The sequence below is a fragment of the Octopus sinensis genome, linkage group LG18 (assembly GCF_006345805.1).
Source record: "Octopus sinensis linkage group LG18, ASM634580v1, whole genome shotgun sequence".
Taxonomy (NCBI): domain Eukaryota; kingdom Metazoa; phylum Mollusca; class Cephalopoda; order Octopoda; family Octopodidae; genus Octopus; species Octopus sinensis.
The window spans coordinates 21,659,859-21,676,601 of record NC_043014.1 but is presented as its reverse complement, the minus strand read 5'-3'; the positions used below and the strand labels follow the sequence as shown (position 1 = coordinate 21,676,601).

At 35.7% G+C, this 16,743-nt stretch overlaps 1 protein-coding gene across 4 annotated transcripts in view; it reads right to left on the bottom strand.

Annotated features, from left to right (window-relative positions):
• The window catches only part of LOC115221405, a 141,599-nt gene that overhangs the window by 82,094 nt on the left and 42,762 nt on the right, over positions 1-16,743 (bottom strand). For all 4 annotated transcript variants that reach the window (XR_005002817.1, XM_029791583.2, XM_029791584.2 and 1 more), the window contains exon 3: positions 4,548-4,664. Coding sequence is in view for 3 of the 4 variants with exons in the window: in XM_029791583.2 (XP_029647443.1) it covers positions 4,548-4,664 (117 nt within the window). In the remaining variant the exon portion in view is untranslated. The remainder of the gene's footprint in view (positions 1-4,547; positions 4,665-16,743) is intronic.

The window sequence follows — 16,743 nt, the reverse complement described above, 5'->3', positions numbered from 1 at the left end:
TATGTGATGAGGTAGATTAACTGTGTTATAAAGGATGAGACAGATTAACAAAACAAGTATTACACACTCACACACACCCTTTCTACCAAATGCCTCAAAGAACTTCTTAGTCAAATGAATCAACTCCAGTGCTTATGTTTTTCTTTATACCTGGTACTTATTTTATCAGTTTCTTTTGCTGAACCACTAAGTTACAGGGATGTAAACACACCAACACCAGTTGTCAAGTAGTGATGGGGGAGCAGACACAAAGACACACACATACACATTTACACACATGGCGGGCTTCTTTCAGTTTGTGTCAACCAAATCCACTCACAAGGTTTTGGTCAGCCTGAGGCCATAGCAGAAGACACTTATCCAAGGTGTCACGCAGTGGGACTGAACCCAGAACTATGTGGTCAAGAAGCAATACCACATGGTATTGACAGACTGTTTCAGAGGGTAATATTTGGTAACATTAATATTGTTGGTGTTTAGCTTTGACTATCTCTAAGTCAACATCTACAAGAACAAGAGTGGGTTGATCGATGCTGGGAAGTAAGGATTAAGAGAAACAATCAGAATTGGGAGTAAGAAGGAAGGGTTGCAGGACACTGTTGGGTTGCACTACAAGAGAATGGTTTCAAATGTGATTGAATGGAAGCAGAATGCACTGGCTTGTTCATGAGAACAGAGGCCATTGTAGCCGTGGTTGGATAAACTGCAAGAGGTGACAACACACCTGTGGGCCAGTGAATGTAGTGTGTTGGTGAATCTTTGCTAATCAGAGGGCCACTTTTTTGTGAAAGTGGGGAGAGTGTATTACCATGTATGTGCAAATGCCACTTTTCAGAGCAAAGACAAAGAGTACCTTGAATAGCAGAGACAGATTATAAAGTGCAACATCCATGTTACTCTACCTTTCATCCTTAAAACACACACATATTTTCCAGATTTAACCCTTACATTTATACTCATCATCATCACCATCATTTAATGTCAGTTTTCCTCACTACATAAACATTTCTCGTTAGTGTTTTAATGTTTCTCTCATAAAAATATGTTAACACAAGCTTAACTAACAATGGCATCTCTGAATTAACCAATTCTAATTTCCTAAATAAACCAACCAAGCAATGTGTAATCTTGCACATTTACTTGGTATTAATCAGTAAATTGTAGAATTGTTAAAATATTGGGTAGAATGCCTTGTGGTATTTGTTCTGGTTCTCTATACTCTACATTCAAATCCTGTCAAAGCAAATTTTCTTTCCTCCCCTTTTGCTCAAGTAAAAGTTAAATACTGGGGTAAATTCCTCCTCTTCCCGCATTCTCTTGGCATATAAAAGTGCCAAGAAAAAAAGGATGCTTGCAGTGCAGACTTTTATCAATCTTTTCATCACTGTTTTGTGGACAGGATAAAAAAAAAAGTAATTCTTTCATCAGTACTTCAGCCAGCAGGTATGATGAAGACTAACTTTATTGAGGAAGTCCTCTTAGTCTCCCCACCCCATACAGTTGATCTGTACACTGGGCAGCAAGACATCTCCAATAATCCTGGTTTTGAGCACAACCACCAGCATCTTCCCAGGGGATGCTGATTTGCTTCAGATCTCCTTTGAAGATGGTACATCATGTCTTCTTGAGTCTCCTTATCTTTCTTTGTCCCTCTGATAGTATCCATTAAATAGTTGAAATATGTCTGGAGTTGTTTCTCATGGCTGTGTGGTAAGATCTCAACCACATGGTTCCAAGTTCAGTCCCATTGCATGGCACCTTGGGGAAGCATCTTCAAGAATAATGTTGGGCTGACTAAAGCCTTGTCATTGGATTTGGTAGATGGAAAATGAAAGAAGCCCATACATATGTATGTATGTATTGAAGATGCTTCCCCAAGGTGCCATGCAATGGGACTGAACGTGGAACTATATATATATACAATCTTTTTTTTCTTTTTATCTTTTACTTGTTTCTGTCATTAGACTGCAGCCATGCTGGAGCACCACACTGAAAATTTTTTAGTCGAATGAATCAACCTCAGCACTTATTTTTTAAGCCCGGTACTTATTCTACTGGTCTCTTTTGCTGAACCACTAAATTACAGGGACACAAACACATCAACACCACTTGTCTAGTGGTGATGAGGGACACAAACACATGTAGATATACATATACACATACATATGATAGGCTTGTTTTAGTTTCCATCTACCAAATCCACTCAAAACATTTGGTTGGCCTGAGGCTATAGTAGAAGACACTTACCCAATGTAGCACACGGTGAGACTGAACCAAGAACCATGCAGTTGGGAAACAAGCTTCTTACCATACAGCCATGCTTGGTGTGTGTTTTTATGTTTGTTTATCCCCCATTACCACTTGACAACTGGTGTTGGTGTGCTTATGTTCCTATAATTTAGGGGTTCAGCAAAAGAAACTGGAAGAGTACGTATCAGGCTTAAAAAAAAAAGTACTGGCATCAATTCATTTAACTTAAAATTCTTGAAGGCATGCTCCAGCATGACCACAGGCAAATGACTGAAATGTGTAAAAACAAAAGAAAAATATTTCTCAAAAAAAATAAAATAAAAATAATATTGGTTTCAAATTTTGGAACAAGACCAGTAATTTCAGGGGAGGAGTTAAGCTAATTACATCAACCCCAGGGTTCAACTGGTACTTATTTTATTAACCCCAAAAGGAAAAATGAAAATAATATTAATCATTCACTAATATTCTTTATTCTACACTGCAAAAATATTTCAAGTTATCTTTTTAATACTCTCAGCATTAAATATGTCAACACTACCTTAACTTACATACATCACCCCACTCCATGGATGTGGTAACAGAACATCATATCAGACAGCACTAGGAACAGATTGAACCAACACCACCTTACACCAAAGTGTTTTCTCTAATCCAATAGAGATAATGCTTATCACACAAAATCCACATTTAATTCTATGTAATGCTGGCTGATTATATCTAATACTTATGAATTAACCAATCTACCTTTCTCTGACTCTTTCTGTACGTGTCTGTGTGTTTATATGCATATACATGTACATAAGGTGTGTGTTTATGCATGTGTATGTGCAAACGTATATGGTGTGATGTGTGTTCACAGTCATACTTATATGTGTGTGTGTGTGTGTGTGTGTGTGTGTACATGTGTATATAGTGTGTCAGTTCAAGAGAGGTCAAAGTTAATAAAGTATAGATTTCAACATATTCCAGTAACTAAAACAATTCAAAATACCAAGAACACAATAAACCACACATGCACACATCTTTTGGTTGACACTTTTCTTCATACAAATAGCTCCATCATCATTTCTCCATAAAAAAAGCTGTATTATAGTGATGTACATAAAGATATGCAGACAAACATGCCTACATCATCATCTTGCAAAAAACTAGTAACATACAGACAGACAGACAGTTGTATCTTCATAATTAAATTAGAGTAACACACACAGACCAAGCTACTGTATATATTTGTGTATAATATATATATGTATGTATAGAGCATACTCCCAAATATGGGGATGAAGTTTAGAAAATAAAACTCATTATACACACTGGCTTTTCACTTTTACATGGATATAAAAAGAGACGTTTAGTCAAATTTATTATAATTGCTGTATAAAACACATTAAAAAAAAGTTCATGCATTCTAAATGAAGCAAAAAGCAAAATCAAACGTGACCTTTGAACTTCAGTGTATGCCTACTGTAAAGCCAGTATTCTATTATGCATTTTTTTTTTAAAAGAAAAGTATTTTTTCAATATTTTTTATGTTTTGAAGATCAGATATTTAGAAGCTAATGAAAATTTATTTTTTCTTCAATTTTTTTTTTTAAATCAGAAAAAATTGAAACTCTGCATTTTAAAATTTTCAGAAAGAGCAATGAAAAAAAAAAGGAGATTTTACCCCTTTAGCTTTCAGAATATGCTGTCAAGTGCAATGCTTGTTTTTTTCACATTATTTTGAACTAACCATGCATTACCTTGTAGCTTTAAGATGATGTGATTGCTTATCTATAGAATGACATTGTAGGGTAAGTGTGAGAGGCCAGACCTGGCCACTTTGAACACAAAGCAGGTGCAATACTTGGGCTGGACATAGCTGGTTTAAACACTAAAGGGTTAAAGCTCTCCATCCAAGGTTTCATGTGCTGTTTTGTGGGAATAATTTGTGTCAACATCATGCATATAGTGTTCATTATAGTCTTTATTATATAATGAATATTTAATACACTGTATAAATATTATAATTAAATGGCCAATGATCACATGTGATATAAGGTACAAGAAAATCTCAGTTGGTATATGAGCATGCACAGTTATGCATGCTCACATACCATACATGCAGTATCCTATCTTGAAGTTTAGGAAACATTTTGCATATATGTATGCACAAACATCTAAATATTTATTATTTTCATATTACTAAATACTAAGTCTTAGGATTCTCATTTGCTAGCATATAGTATCAAAAATAATTCAAGAAAACAAAAAAAACACTAGTGCCAGAAAGACTAATGAGGTATTGAACTCACCAACTGTTGGGAAGCATATCCTGGCATACTTGGGGGTCCTGAGGAGTCATAGCAATAGTCAAATGTGAAAGTTTTAACTCTTTCTCGACTGTCTCCATACTCTGGCTGGCTGTCCACCTACAAAAGCACAAGATAATTTATATATAAACATTTCTCTTTCAACAGATATGAACTAGAAAACATATTACAAAGATGTGTTACTCAAAATATTCTGCAGATACACATTCTAGAAAACACATTGTTTTTACACAGATATGTTACTCAAAAAAATGGCTCTAGTGTTTGATAAAATGAAGGTGTGCTTGTGTATCAATTAATTAGCAATTAATTTCCCAACATTACTATCACAATCAAGAAAAAAAACTAATTAAAACTTGAATGAGAATTGAAATTAAAGAAAATTGACTAATAATTGTGAATAAAATTTGGATAGCAAATCTGTACACAAGTTTAGTGTGTGTGTGTGAGTGAAGTTTATGTATGTATGTGTTTACTGATGCTGAATAAAAGTATTTAGTGGTGTTTAGGTATTGAGTCATGTTAATTACATTCCCTCATGGAGTAAAAAAAAAAAAAGAAGAAAACTAAGCCAACAAAGAAGCAGAGACCAATGAAATAAGTAGCAGACTGAAATAAGTATTGAGGGAGTGAATATGATTGACTGAAACCTCTTAAAGGTGGTGCCCCACCATGGCCACAGTCCAGTGACTGAAACCAGAAACAAAAGCAAAAGAATAATAAAGACTGAATTTGAATTTCAAATCGATAAACAAAATTATTTCACTGATGCCAGAATGTTTTAGATAGATTAATCTGAATTTTAAACTCACTCCACTACAGTGAATATATATATATATATATATATATATATATATATATATATATTATATATATATATATACATACATACATACATACATACACTTACATATGTGATGTATAACTCTAACTTAAAGTTAAAGGTATGTTAAGTTTAATGGTGGCTCTTGGTTAAAATATTAGTCTAGGTAACAAGGATTTGATATTTTGAATCCACCCTGTCAAACCATACAACCCATGCCAGCAAGGAATATGGACATTAAATGATGATGATGAGATGAATACATGAATACACTGGTAGTAGTAGGTAGTACTACTGCTGCTGCAGCTACTACTACTACTCCAACTATACTGCTACCACCACCAACAATAATAATAGAAAAAGGTGAATTTATTGTTGGGTCCTTGGGAACAGTATCAGAAGGCATCAAGAGGGAATATGAAGGAAATTGGAATAGAGTGCCCAGTAGAACTGTTACAAAAGGTTTGCCTCTTTGACATGGCCAGAACAATCAGGAAAGTGTTAGATAGCTGAAAAAAATGAATTGCATGGTGCCATAGGCTTGCATGTATAGCAAACCTGATATACTTGCTAGACTCCAGGAGATCCAACAAAACCTGTGATAAAGAGAAATAATAATGGTAATAATAACAACAATGGTTTCTAATTTTGGCACAAAGCCAGCAATTTTGGGGAAGGGGTTAAGCTGATTGCATCAACCGAAGCTGGTACTTATTTTACAGACCCCAAAAGGATGAAAGGCAAAATTGGACTTGATGGAATTTGAACTTTCAATGTGAAGACTGACAAAATGTCACTAAGCATTTTGCTTGGTATGCGTATAATTCTGTCAGCTCACCACCTTAATAACGACATCGTCGTCGTTATTAAGGTGGTGAGCTGACAGAATTATACGCATACCAAGCAAAATGCTTAGTGACATTTTGTCAGTCTTCACATTGAAAGTTCAAATTCCATCAAGTCCAATTTCGCCTTTCATCCTTGTGGGGTCTGTAAAATAAGTACCAGCTTCGGTTGATGCAATCAGCTTAACCCCTTCCCCAAAATTGCTGGCTTTGTGCCAAAATTAGAAACCATTGTTGTTATTATTACCATTATTATTTCTCTTTATCACAGGTTTTGTTGGATCTCCTGGAGTCTAGCAAGTATATCAGGTTTGCTATACATGCAAGCCTATGGCACCATGCAATTCATTTTTTTCAGCTATCTAACACTTTCCTGATTGTTCTGGCCATGTCAAAGAGGCAAACCTTTTGTAACAGCGGCGGCGACGACGACAATAATTATAATAATAATAATCCTTTTTATGAAAGGCACAAGGCCTGAAATTTCAGGGAAGGGAACTAGTTGATTACATAGATCCATGTTTCACTGATACTTAATTTATCGACCCCGAAAGGATGAAAGGCAAAGCTGACATTGGTGGAATTTGAACTCAGAAAGAATGTTTCTGAGTTCTGATGATTCTTAATGATTCTGCCAGCTTGCCGCCTTAATAATAATAATAATGATGATGATAATAATAATAATGGAGCAAGATGATGATTGTTGTTGGCTTCACTGGAGCAGTTATTTTTTGATACGGAATCAAATTCCAAATGACCTGCAAATTTTTCTACCAATCTTGCCAGAGGCACTGTCCTCATGGCTAAGTTCTCCATGAGTTTCAAATCTCAAATCAACAAGTTTTTACTGGAGAGACCACAACATCAACAACAGTATTGATGCTATTTTGCTCGGTGTTAACTCTGATCAGTATAATGATCAAAGATGCTCCAACCATGACAGCCCTGTTGAACTTCTTCAACCCTTTAGCATTCAGATTACTCTGTCAAAGGTAATGCTTATTTACTCACATTGGTTTGAATTTATCATGCATTATCTCATAGCTCTGAGATTTCAATGATGTGATTGTTTATTTTTAGAATGACGTTATACAGTAGATGTCAGAGGCTAAATCTGGCCAGTTTGAACATAAAACAAATAGAAAATGTTTGGCTGGATATGGCCAGTTTAAATGCTAAGGGGTTAAACTAACCAACTGACATTCCATTGGCTACAACAACGAGGGTTCCAGTTGATTCAATCAATGGAACAGCCTGTTTGTGAAAATGTGCAAGTGGCTAAGCACTCCACAGACATGCGTAATGTTAACACAGTTCTCAGGGAGATTCAGCAAGACACAGAATGTGACAGGGTTGGCCCTTTGAAATATAGGTACAACTCATTTTGTCAGATGAGTGGACTGCAGCAATGTGAAATAAAGTGTCTTGCTCAAGGACAATGCACATCTTCACAAAGGGCTAAACTACAATATACAATAAGACTTTTATTAAGGTAGTCAGGTATGATCAACAACATAAAAGCTCTCCTTGTGGAGGTAAAGATAGTTGTGAAGGTGATAAGAGTTATTCTACCAACAAAACGGGACAACAGGCTGGAAGTTAACTTGACTGGATTTGAACTCAGAACAGAGAAGTATGAAACCACTGTATCACATGGATGTTTGGATGATGATTTCAAAGCAAGCAACCTAGAAAACAGCCAAGGAGTAAAATTCACTTTACACTCTCATGACTGCTTTCTACTCTACTCATTCACTCACCTGAATCCAACCAATATTAGCCAATCAACACCAAATGGCACAAAAATGATTACGATAATGAAATGGTGGTGATGATAGAAGTTATGTTGGTGGTGGTAGTGATGGTTAGTAACACTCACGGTAATGACGCTGTTTAGCACTAGGTAAAAATGATAGAGCACCTCTATGATCAGAAGCATTCCACCTATGACCATCCATATATCTAGGACTACACGTCTTACCTTTACTAACTAGAAAATGTGCAATTTGAAGTTGATTTGATTGCTATTTCTAGCAGGTCAAATAACAGTAGAGAGGCTTCCTCCATTAGCTCGCAGTGGTAATGATGGTGGTGAGGGTAATGGCATGCTCCTCCATCTCCATCTCTAAGTGGTATTTATAACAAAAACCTACATATATTCAATAGTGAGCCAAGGGCATCATTTCAGCAGTTTTTACATACTCCACTCCCTATATCTCCTGCCATTACCTGTGACGGAACCTGGAACATCTGGTGCAGTTGTCTACTCTTGTCTGAGAATTTTGGACAGAATCCAAACAACATATATATAAAATCAAACATCAACTGTCAACATCCTAAATATGAAATTGCCTACATTATTTTTGTTTGCACCCCTACCTCTTTCTCTTTCAATCTGCTGCAAAGAGTTATTTGCAGCTAACTTTTTATACACACGCAACATTGTATTCCCCCTACACAAAACTATACTATGTACAAACAACACATGTGCATACATGTCACATCTATGCACATATATATGTGTATACAAAGGGTGCAAACCAGTGTTTTCCAAGCCATTACATCTTACTTACCTACCCCCTCAACTGCACTCAAACTCGTTATTCACCTCCTCAACAAACTTTTTTAAACAAGCATCCTTTCTACATGCCATCACTATGGTTACCCATCCAGTTTAAAGAACATTTTGACTGCATCACTCTAAGATAAGCTACATTTACAAAGTGAGTCACCCACAAACTACCCTACACTTACATGATCCAATGAAGGAACCTCTATAGTCACTCCAACCTTCTGAAAATCACAACCAAATCTCCCTCATGCTACACACATACTTAAAAGAGGAAGGATGCAGTGAAAAAAATGTCCTAGATAAACAGATAGACAAGATGGTTGTGGTTGGCCTGATGGTAAACAGCAACAGCTCTTAAAATATGTCAGCTGTTCATGTTTCCATAACTTAATAACTAGACTATCTACATAAGACAAAAAAATTTTGTGAAACAACTGTGTATAAAATGACCAGTGATTCAATGTTTGGGGTATATTTGGGATTTATTGGTTTTTTGGGTTTTTTTTACACCTGATATAACATGAAGATTAAAAGTTCATTCCTGCAGCTTACCTAACCACATGTCATCTCTCTCTCTCATTCTCCCCCTGTCACCAGTATACAAAGCAAACACATATATACACACATACATGTAGAAGAGGCTGACAGTCTTCAGCTACCAAATTTCACTTGCAAGGCATTAGCTAACCAAGGTTTTGTTAGGAGACACTTGCCCCAGATACTACACAGTGGGATCAAACTCAGAACTACATGGTTATAACAGACTTTTTAAATATATACCAAGTTATTTTTGTTGACACACTTATTTGAATAGGTAAAACGATGCACATCATCATTTTACATGTTTTTTCCAGGCTAACATGCATTGGATGGGCCATCATGAACTGAATAAGTTTTTATTTGGCTTGGTTTTTGTACCATACCCTTTCTGTTACCAACTACTTTACAGAGTGCACTGGGAACATTTTATCATTTCACCAACATTATAGAGGCTGACTTTCCCCAGAAAGACTAAAATGTCCTCTTTAGGTTACGTTATCTTTTTTCATTTGTTCACTATTACGACTATATATACATGTGTGTGAGTGTATACATACACATACATACAGCGTTAACTTTTGCATTGTTAGTGTCTACTAAATTCCACTTACAAAGCTTTGTTCACCCTCAGGCTGAAGTAGAAAATACCTGCCCAAAGAACATGCAGTGGAATCAAACACAGCACCTTGTGGTTGTGAAGCAAACTTCTGAATTGAGTGGACTGTCAGACCACCTTTAAAACAAAAACTAAACAAACCAATAAGAAAAAAAGATGACTGACAGACAAATGAGTGGAGCAGATGAGGTACCATATATTCACATACCTACTTAGATCAGGGACTATGGCCTTCTATAATGCATTTTATGTGTGTGCTACATTTAGTCTTTTATTTGTATCAGTTATTGGATAGCAGCCATCCTGAAACACTGTCTTCAAGTGTTTTACATGATCATATCAATCCAAGTACTTAATATACATTGTTATACAGAATCAATGTTTGTATGCATATGTCCTATAAGTGCTGTGCTCATGTGTGTGTGTGTGTGTATAACAATGTAAGATACAATTAAAAAACACTTAAAACACAGTAGTAATGGATTTAAAGTGTGTGCAGAGAGTGTTTTTTTTATAATAGGGTCCACATATATACTCCCAGCATATGTGTGTGTGCATATGCATACACTCATATGCTGGGAGTATATATGTGGACCCTATTATCATAAAAAAAAACACTCTCTGCACACACTTTAAATCCATTACTACTGTGTTTTAAGTGTTTTTTAATTGTATCTTACATTGTTATACACACACACACACACACACACGAGCACAGCACTTATAGGACATATGCATACAAACATTGATTCTGTATAACAAGGTATATTAAGTACTTGGATTGATATGATCATGTAAAACACTTGAAGACAGTGTTTCAGGATGGCTGCTATCCAATGACTGATACAAATGATTTTTGCACACTCTCACAAATATAGTCTTACAATCCTTGATATACAACTAATGGCCAATATAAACTATACCTGGTTAATGGAGAGGAGTGAAAAGTTATGAAGACTGGACACAGCAGGGTGTACATGTATGTATGTGAATGTCTATGTATATGCTTGTGTATGTATGCATAAAAAAAATTACATTGCAGCAATGGTGATAATGGCTATATAAAGAGCCATGCATGTGTAAGTGTATATGAAAATACATGAGTGTATCAGTGTATATCAGTGTATATTGTGGGTACATGAGTGCAAATGAGAATATAATTAGGAAATGGTATGAAGTGGTGTGAGTAAGATACACTAAGAAGCTGAAAGTTTCTAAAGATAACTGACAGACAAATGAGAGGACTAGATGAGGTACCTTATATGCATCATGCTTTACATATCTACACATTCCTGGTGTTGTGGTTTCTAATCATATATATATATATATATATATATATATATATATATATATATGGTTTAGCTGGCCAAAACATTGAAGTCACTGACAATAATGTTCTTGTAGAAGAATAATAAATTTGTATTCTGCAAAAGCATGGAATAATCTATCAAATTAATATAAAATTGTTTTTATAATTGAACATAAAAACAAAATGTGTGTGTGTGTGCATGTATGGTGTATGCATAGGGGTGGGGATAGACTTTAACTGGTTTCAGCTATTGGACTGCAATCATTCCAGGGCACTATATTGAAAAGATTTAGATATTTGACCCAAGGACTTATTTCAGCCTAGTACTTATATTTTATCAATCCCTCTTTATCATACAGCTTAGTTTTACATTTTGGCATAAAGGCATGCAACTATATATCTTTCTTTCTCTCTCACACACACATACACACAGTGAAAAACATGACTAAAGCAAGATTTGAACATGGAATATACACAACTTAAACAAATAACAATTGGCATTTGTCCAATGCTGTAATAATATTGCCAATCTACCTCCCATTTAATAATAATAATGATGATGGCTTCAAATTTTGACACAAGGTCAGCAATTTCAGAGGAAGATTAAGTCAATTCCATCAACCCCTGTGCACAACTGGTACTTATTTCATCAGCTCTGAAAGAATGAAGGGCAAAGTCAACCTTGGCAGAATTTAAACTCAGAATGTAAAGGCAAACAAAATGCCACCAAACATTTTATCTGGCACGCTAATGATTCAGCATGCTTGCTGCTTTACATAGGCACAAGGCCTTTATAATTTTAGGAGAGGGTGTAAATGATTTAATCCTTTTGCTACCAACATGCCTGAAACTGCCCATGGTTCTAAGATACAAATGTCTTGTTTTATAATGATCTTAATTATTAAATGTCCATCAAAAGTTCATGTTAGTTTATGTTCCAAACACCAGATAAATAACAACGAAGTTATTTTACTAAATTCTTCATTATTTTCGCAATTAATTGAAACAAAGGCATTGTAGTCCAACAGAAATATGATAATGAAAGGATTAATCAACCACATTACTTGATGATTGGGATATTGTTTTATCAATCCCAGTCAACCTTGGTCAGATTTGAATGCAGGTCATTAGCAAATCCCAGAAACTATTTTCTCAAATACTCTTGTGATACTGCCCTTCCCTTAACAACAACAAATATTTACAAGGCTAGCAGTTTTGAAGGGATTTTGTTAGCAAATGCTGTTGAACTTCAGTATGTGACTGGTACTTTATTGCTCTATGAGAGATGAAAGGCAAAGTTGACCAGAGCGGGATTGGACCTCAAAACATTATAAAGAGCCAGAAGAAATACCACAAGGCATTTTTTTTTCACTGCTCCAACCATTCAGCCAAATGTGAGGAATGATTATTGACACAGACTGAAGGCCAGACATTTATAGAGAAAGGGGAAAAGGAACAAAGCTGCTTAAATCAACCCCTGGATGTGACTGGTGTTTATTTAATTCCTGTCTTTGGAGGAATAAAAATCAAAGTAAACCTCAAGTACGATTTGAACTTGGAAAGTAACAGGATGTAAAGACTAGCTGCACAAACATATAACCAAGCACTCGACTGATTCTACCACACCACCATTCCTTGTGTATATATATATATATATATGGATACATGTGCATGTATGAGCTTATATAAGTAAATATGTGTATGTATGTATACATGTGTATGTGCTTATATAAGGAAGTATATGTGTGTGTGTGTGTAGATGTGTTTGTGTATGATTGTGTGCATACATACGTGTACATGAGTGCATGCATACATATCTACATGTGTGTATGTGTATGCAACATTTTATAGAACCACCACACCCTTGTTATGGAAACAGGAGAGATAAAAGAAGAGAAATCCCTGCTCCCCTAAATAAAAAAGAAAAGAAAAAACAAAAAGAAATAGAAGTTTGTAAATGTTATATTTGGTGACTCTGCAGGAAGATTGAAGGGGTGGGGGTATCATAAAGTCAAACATACCTGTTGAACTATAAAAAGATGGTTTGTATCATTTTTTAACCAAATTTGCCACAGGGAGGTTATCAAAACATTGAATAAAAATTTGTTATAATAATATTAATATTATATGATATTATCATAATAATAATAATTGTTGCTTTTAACATTGGCATGAGGCCACAGAATTTAAGGGCAAGGAGTTATAATTGATCTTCCTCCCACCCACTCACTCAATACTTGATGAGTATTTTATTTTACCAACCCCTTCCACTCTAGAGGTATGAAAAACAAAATCAACGTTGTTGAAATTTGAACTCAGAACACAGCAGTGTGAATAAATACACAAGGCATTTTACCTACCACTCTACATGTTCTGCCACCCTGCCACAATTATTATGATGATTCCTAATTATAATCACTACGCCACAAATTTTGAGGGAGAGACATTGTTGATGACAGCAACACCAGTATTTCACTGGTATTTTATTTTATCAACCCCAGGAGGATGAAAAACAAAGCTGACCTTGGTGATATTTCAACTCAAAGTGTAAACAATTACTGTAAAGCATTTGTTCGTTGTTTTACCAAATATGCAGTTCTATCACCTTTATGATGATAATAATAATCTTTTCTACTCTAGGTACAAGGCCCGAAATTTTGGGGGAATTTTCAGTTAATTAGATTGACTCCAGTACACAACTAGTACTTAATTTATCGACCCTGAAAGGATGAGAGGCAAAGTCGACCTTGGCGGAATTTGAACTCAGAACGTAAAGACAGGCGAAATGCCACTAAGCATTTTGCCCAGTGTGCTAATGTTTCTGCCATCTCGCCACCTTAATAATAATTATAATAATAATGGTATCAAATTTTAACACAAGGCCAGCAGGTTTGGGGGAAGGGCGAAGCCAATTAACTTGACCCTAGTGTTCCACTGATACTTATTTGATCGACCCTGAAAGGATGAAAGCAAAGCTGAGCTTGGCAGAATTGGAACTCAGAACATAAAGACAAATGAAACACTGCTAAGCAAGTTAACAATTGTGCAAGCTCATCATCTCATAATAATAATGTCTTCTTTAATAACTACAAAAAATTAATATTATAATAATAATAATACCTTGCCCAGGATGCCACAATGGAATTGAACCCAAGATCACTTGGTTTTGAAGTGAACTTCTTGAAAACCATTCCGAGTTTAAATCATACATATGCTGATTACCCAACAAAGTGAAAATTTCTACAATAGTCAAATAAAGTACCAGTCAAATTCTGGGACTGATGTACTCAGTTAACCAACCCTTCAAACTCTTTATGTTTTGCATTCAAATCTCAATGAAGTCAACTTTGCCTTTCATCCCACCATGGCCAATAAAATAAAGAACCAATCAATTATTGGGGTCAATGACTAGCTCCAACCCCAAAATTTCTGGACTTGTGTTAGTGTCTCCACTATTGGGGAATTTTTCCTTGTCATTTCTATGGGTTTTTAACTTTTTTACTTTATGTAACCCCACACTGTGCTATATTCCATCACTCTGTTGCCCCCAATGTCTTAGCCCTTTTAACCTATAAAGAAATCGTCTTAATAGCTGGTGGAATCATTAATGCCTTGCAACATTTCTTCTGGCCCTTTATGCCTTTAGTTCAAATTCCACTGAGGTCTTTCTTTTTGGGTTGATAAAATAAAGTACCAGTCAAATATTAGGGTACTGGGGTTGAGCCAAATTGCTGGCTTTGTGCCAAATGTTAGAACAAAATATTATTATTAGCCTGCTGTTTCTGAAATAAAAGAGCCCAGATGAATGTCAGGTGTGAAAAGGTAAGACAAAGTTTATAGTACAGAATTAATTACAAAGAGGTGGTGGGGTAGGGACTGACAACACAAACAGATACCCTGCTCATGTTATCTTGTCCACCATACACCCAAGCATCACAGCCACAGCATGGTAATAGGGTGAGAAGCAGGAAGATTGCAAAGGTGATGCCTCAAAAAGGAAGGAACATAGTTATGCATGCATGCATACACACACACACACAAGTGGGTTTGTGCTTTTGGATCTTAAATTAGGGCTTATAAGATTTTATATATATAATTTTCAAACAGCTGTTGTTGATAAAAAGGATAGAGAGAGAGGGATATATGGGTAGTAGCTGTACTGCCAAAATCGACAAGGTATAGACACCACACCTCAACAGGGTGAGGTACCTACAACTTAGTACATTCAGGTTGTAGCCTTAATTTTCTAAGTATATTGTCAAATTTTCAACACTTGCTCTTGTCACTAATACCACCAAAAATGGTACTTTCTGATGGTACCCTGATTGTGCTTCCACACTGTCATGTTAACACTTAACTCTGCATAATTTGGACAAATAAGTAGAAAAGAATAAATTAGTGTGTGTTATTGGTGTTGTTTAGTTTCAGATTAGGTCTGATTGAGCAGGCATGAAACAAAGACATTCATTGCAACTGTGATAAGTTTTTTTTTAATATATTGCTCCATGTCTTTAACAATTTTTGAATAGGAAGTTGAGGTTTTATGAGGCTTTAGCTGCTATTTCTAACAAGTCAAATGACTACACAGAGACTTTCTTGTGGGCTCAAGCATGTGTGTGTGAACTTTTGCAATATAGTGTAGGAGAATTGAGTGAATTGCTAGAGTCAGAAAGCTTTGCAGTATTTATTGTGACTCTTTGCATTCTAAGTTCAGATTCTTTCTTGTAATTCAGATCTCATCGAAAGCCAGGAACAATCACCTGAGTACAGGATCATTATATCATTCAATGTCCATTTTCCATTCTAGCATGGGATGGACGGCTTGACAGGAACTGGCAAGATCAAGAAGCCATACCCAGTTCTATAGTCTGTTTTGGTTTGGTTTCTATGGCTAGTACACTTCCAAACACTAACCACTTTACAGGGTGTACTGGGTGCTTTTTACATGGCACCAGCATCAGTGCTTCTTATATGGCACTTGCACCCACACCAATGCTTTTTATGCGGCACTTTGGTTTTAGGATCTCAGGGGACAGAAGACAGAAGCTGATTACTGCTGCAGTCAAACTATAAGAATACTGTAGTGTAATATGAAGTTTAGGATAGTGTAGTGCGTAGTACAATGTAGTGTAGTGTACTGAATGTAGTTGCTGTTTAGTCTGGCTACCATTGCTATCAAATTGAGTAACCACATAGAGGCTTCAAACAGACTAAGTAGACTTGATGAAAGGCATTAATCCTGACCATCTCACTATTCTTTCTGAGCTGTTAGTTGAGATGAGGGAAATTTGGCTACTGTTTCTGGCAGATCAAGTGACCATGTAAATCAGTGGTTCTCAACAGGGGCTCACATGGTTCTTGGGAGTCTATATAAGATTTTTTTTAAAAATTTATTTTTCAATAAATTGGTTATACTTCAACAATACACAAAATATTCTAACAATTTCTTTAGTACATTTCCTAATATTTAATT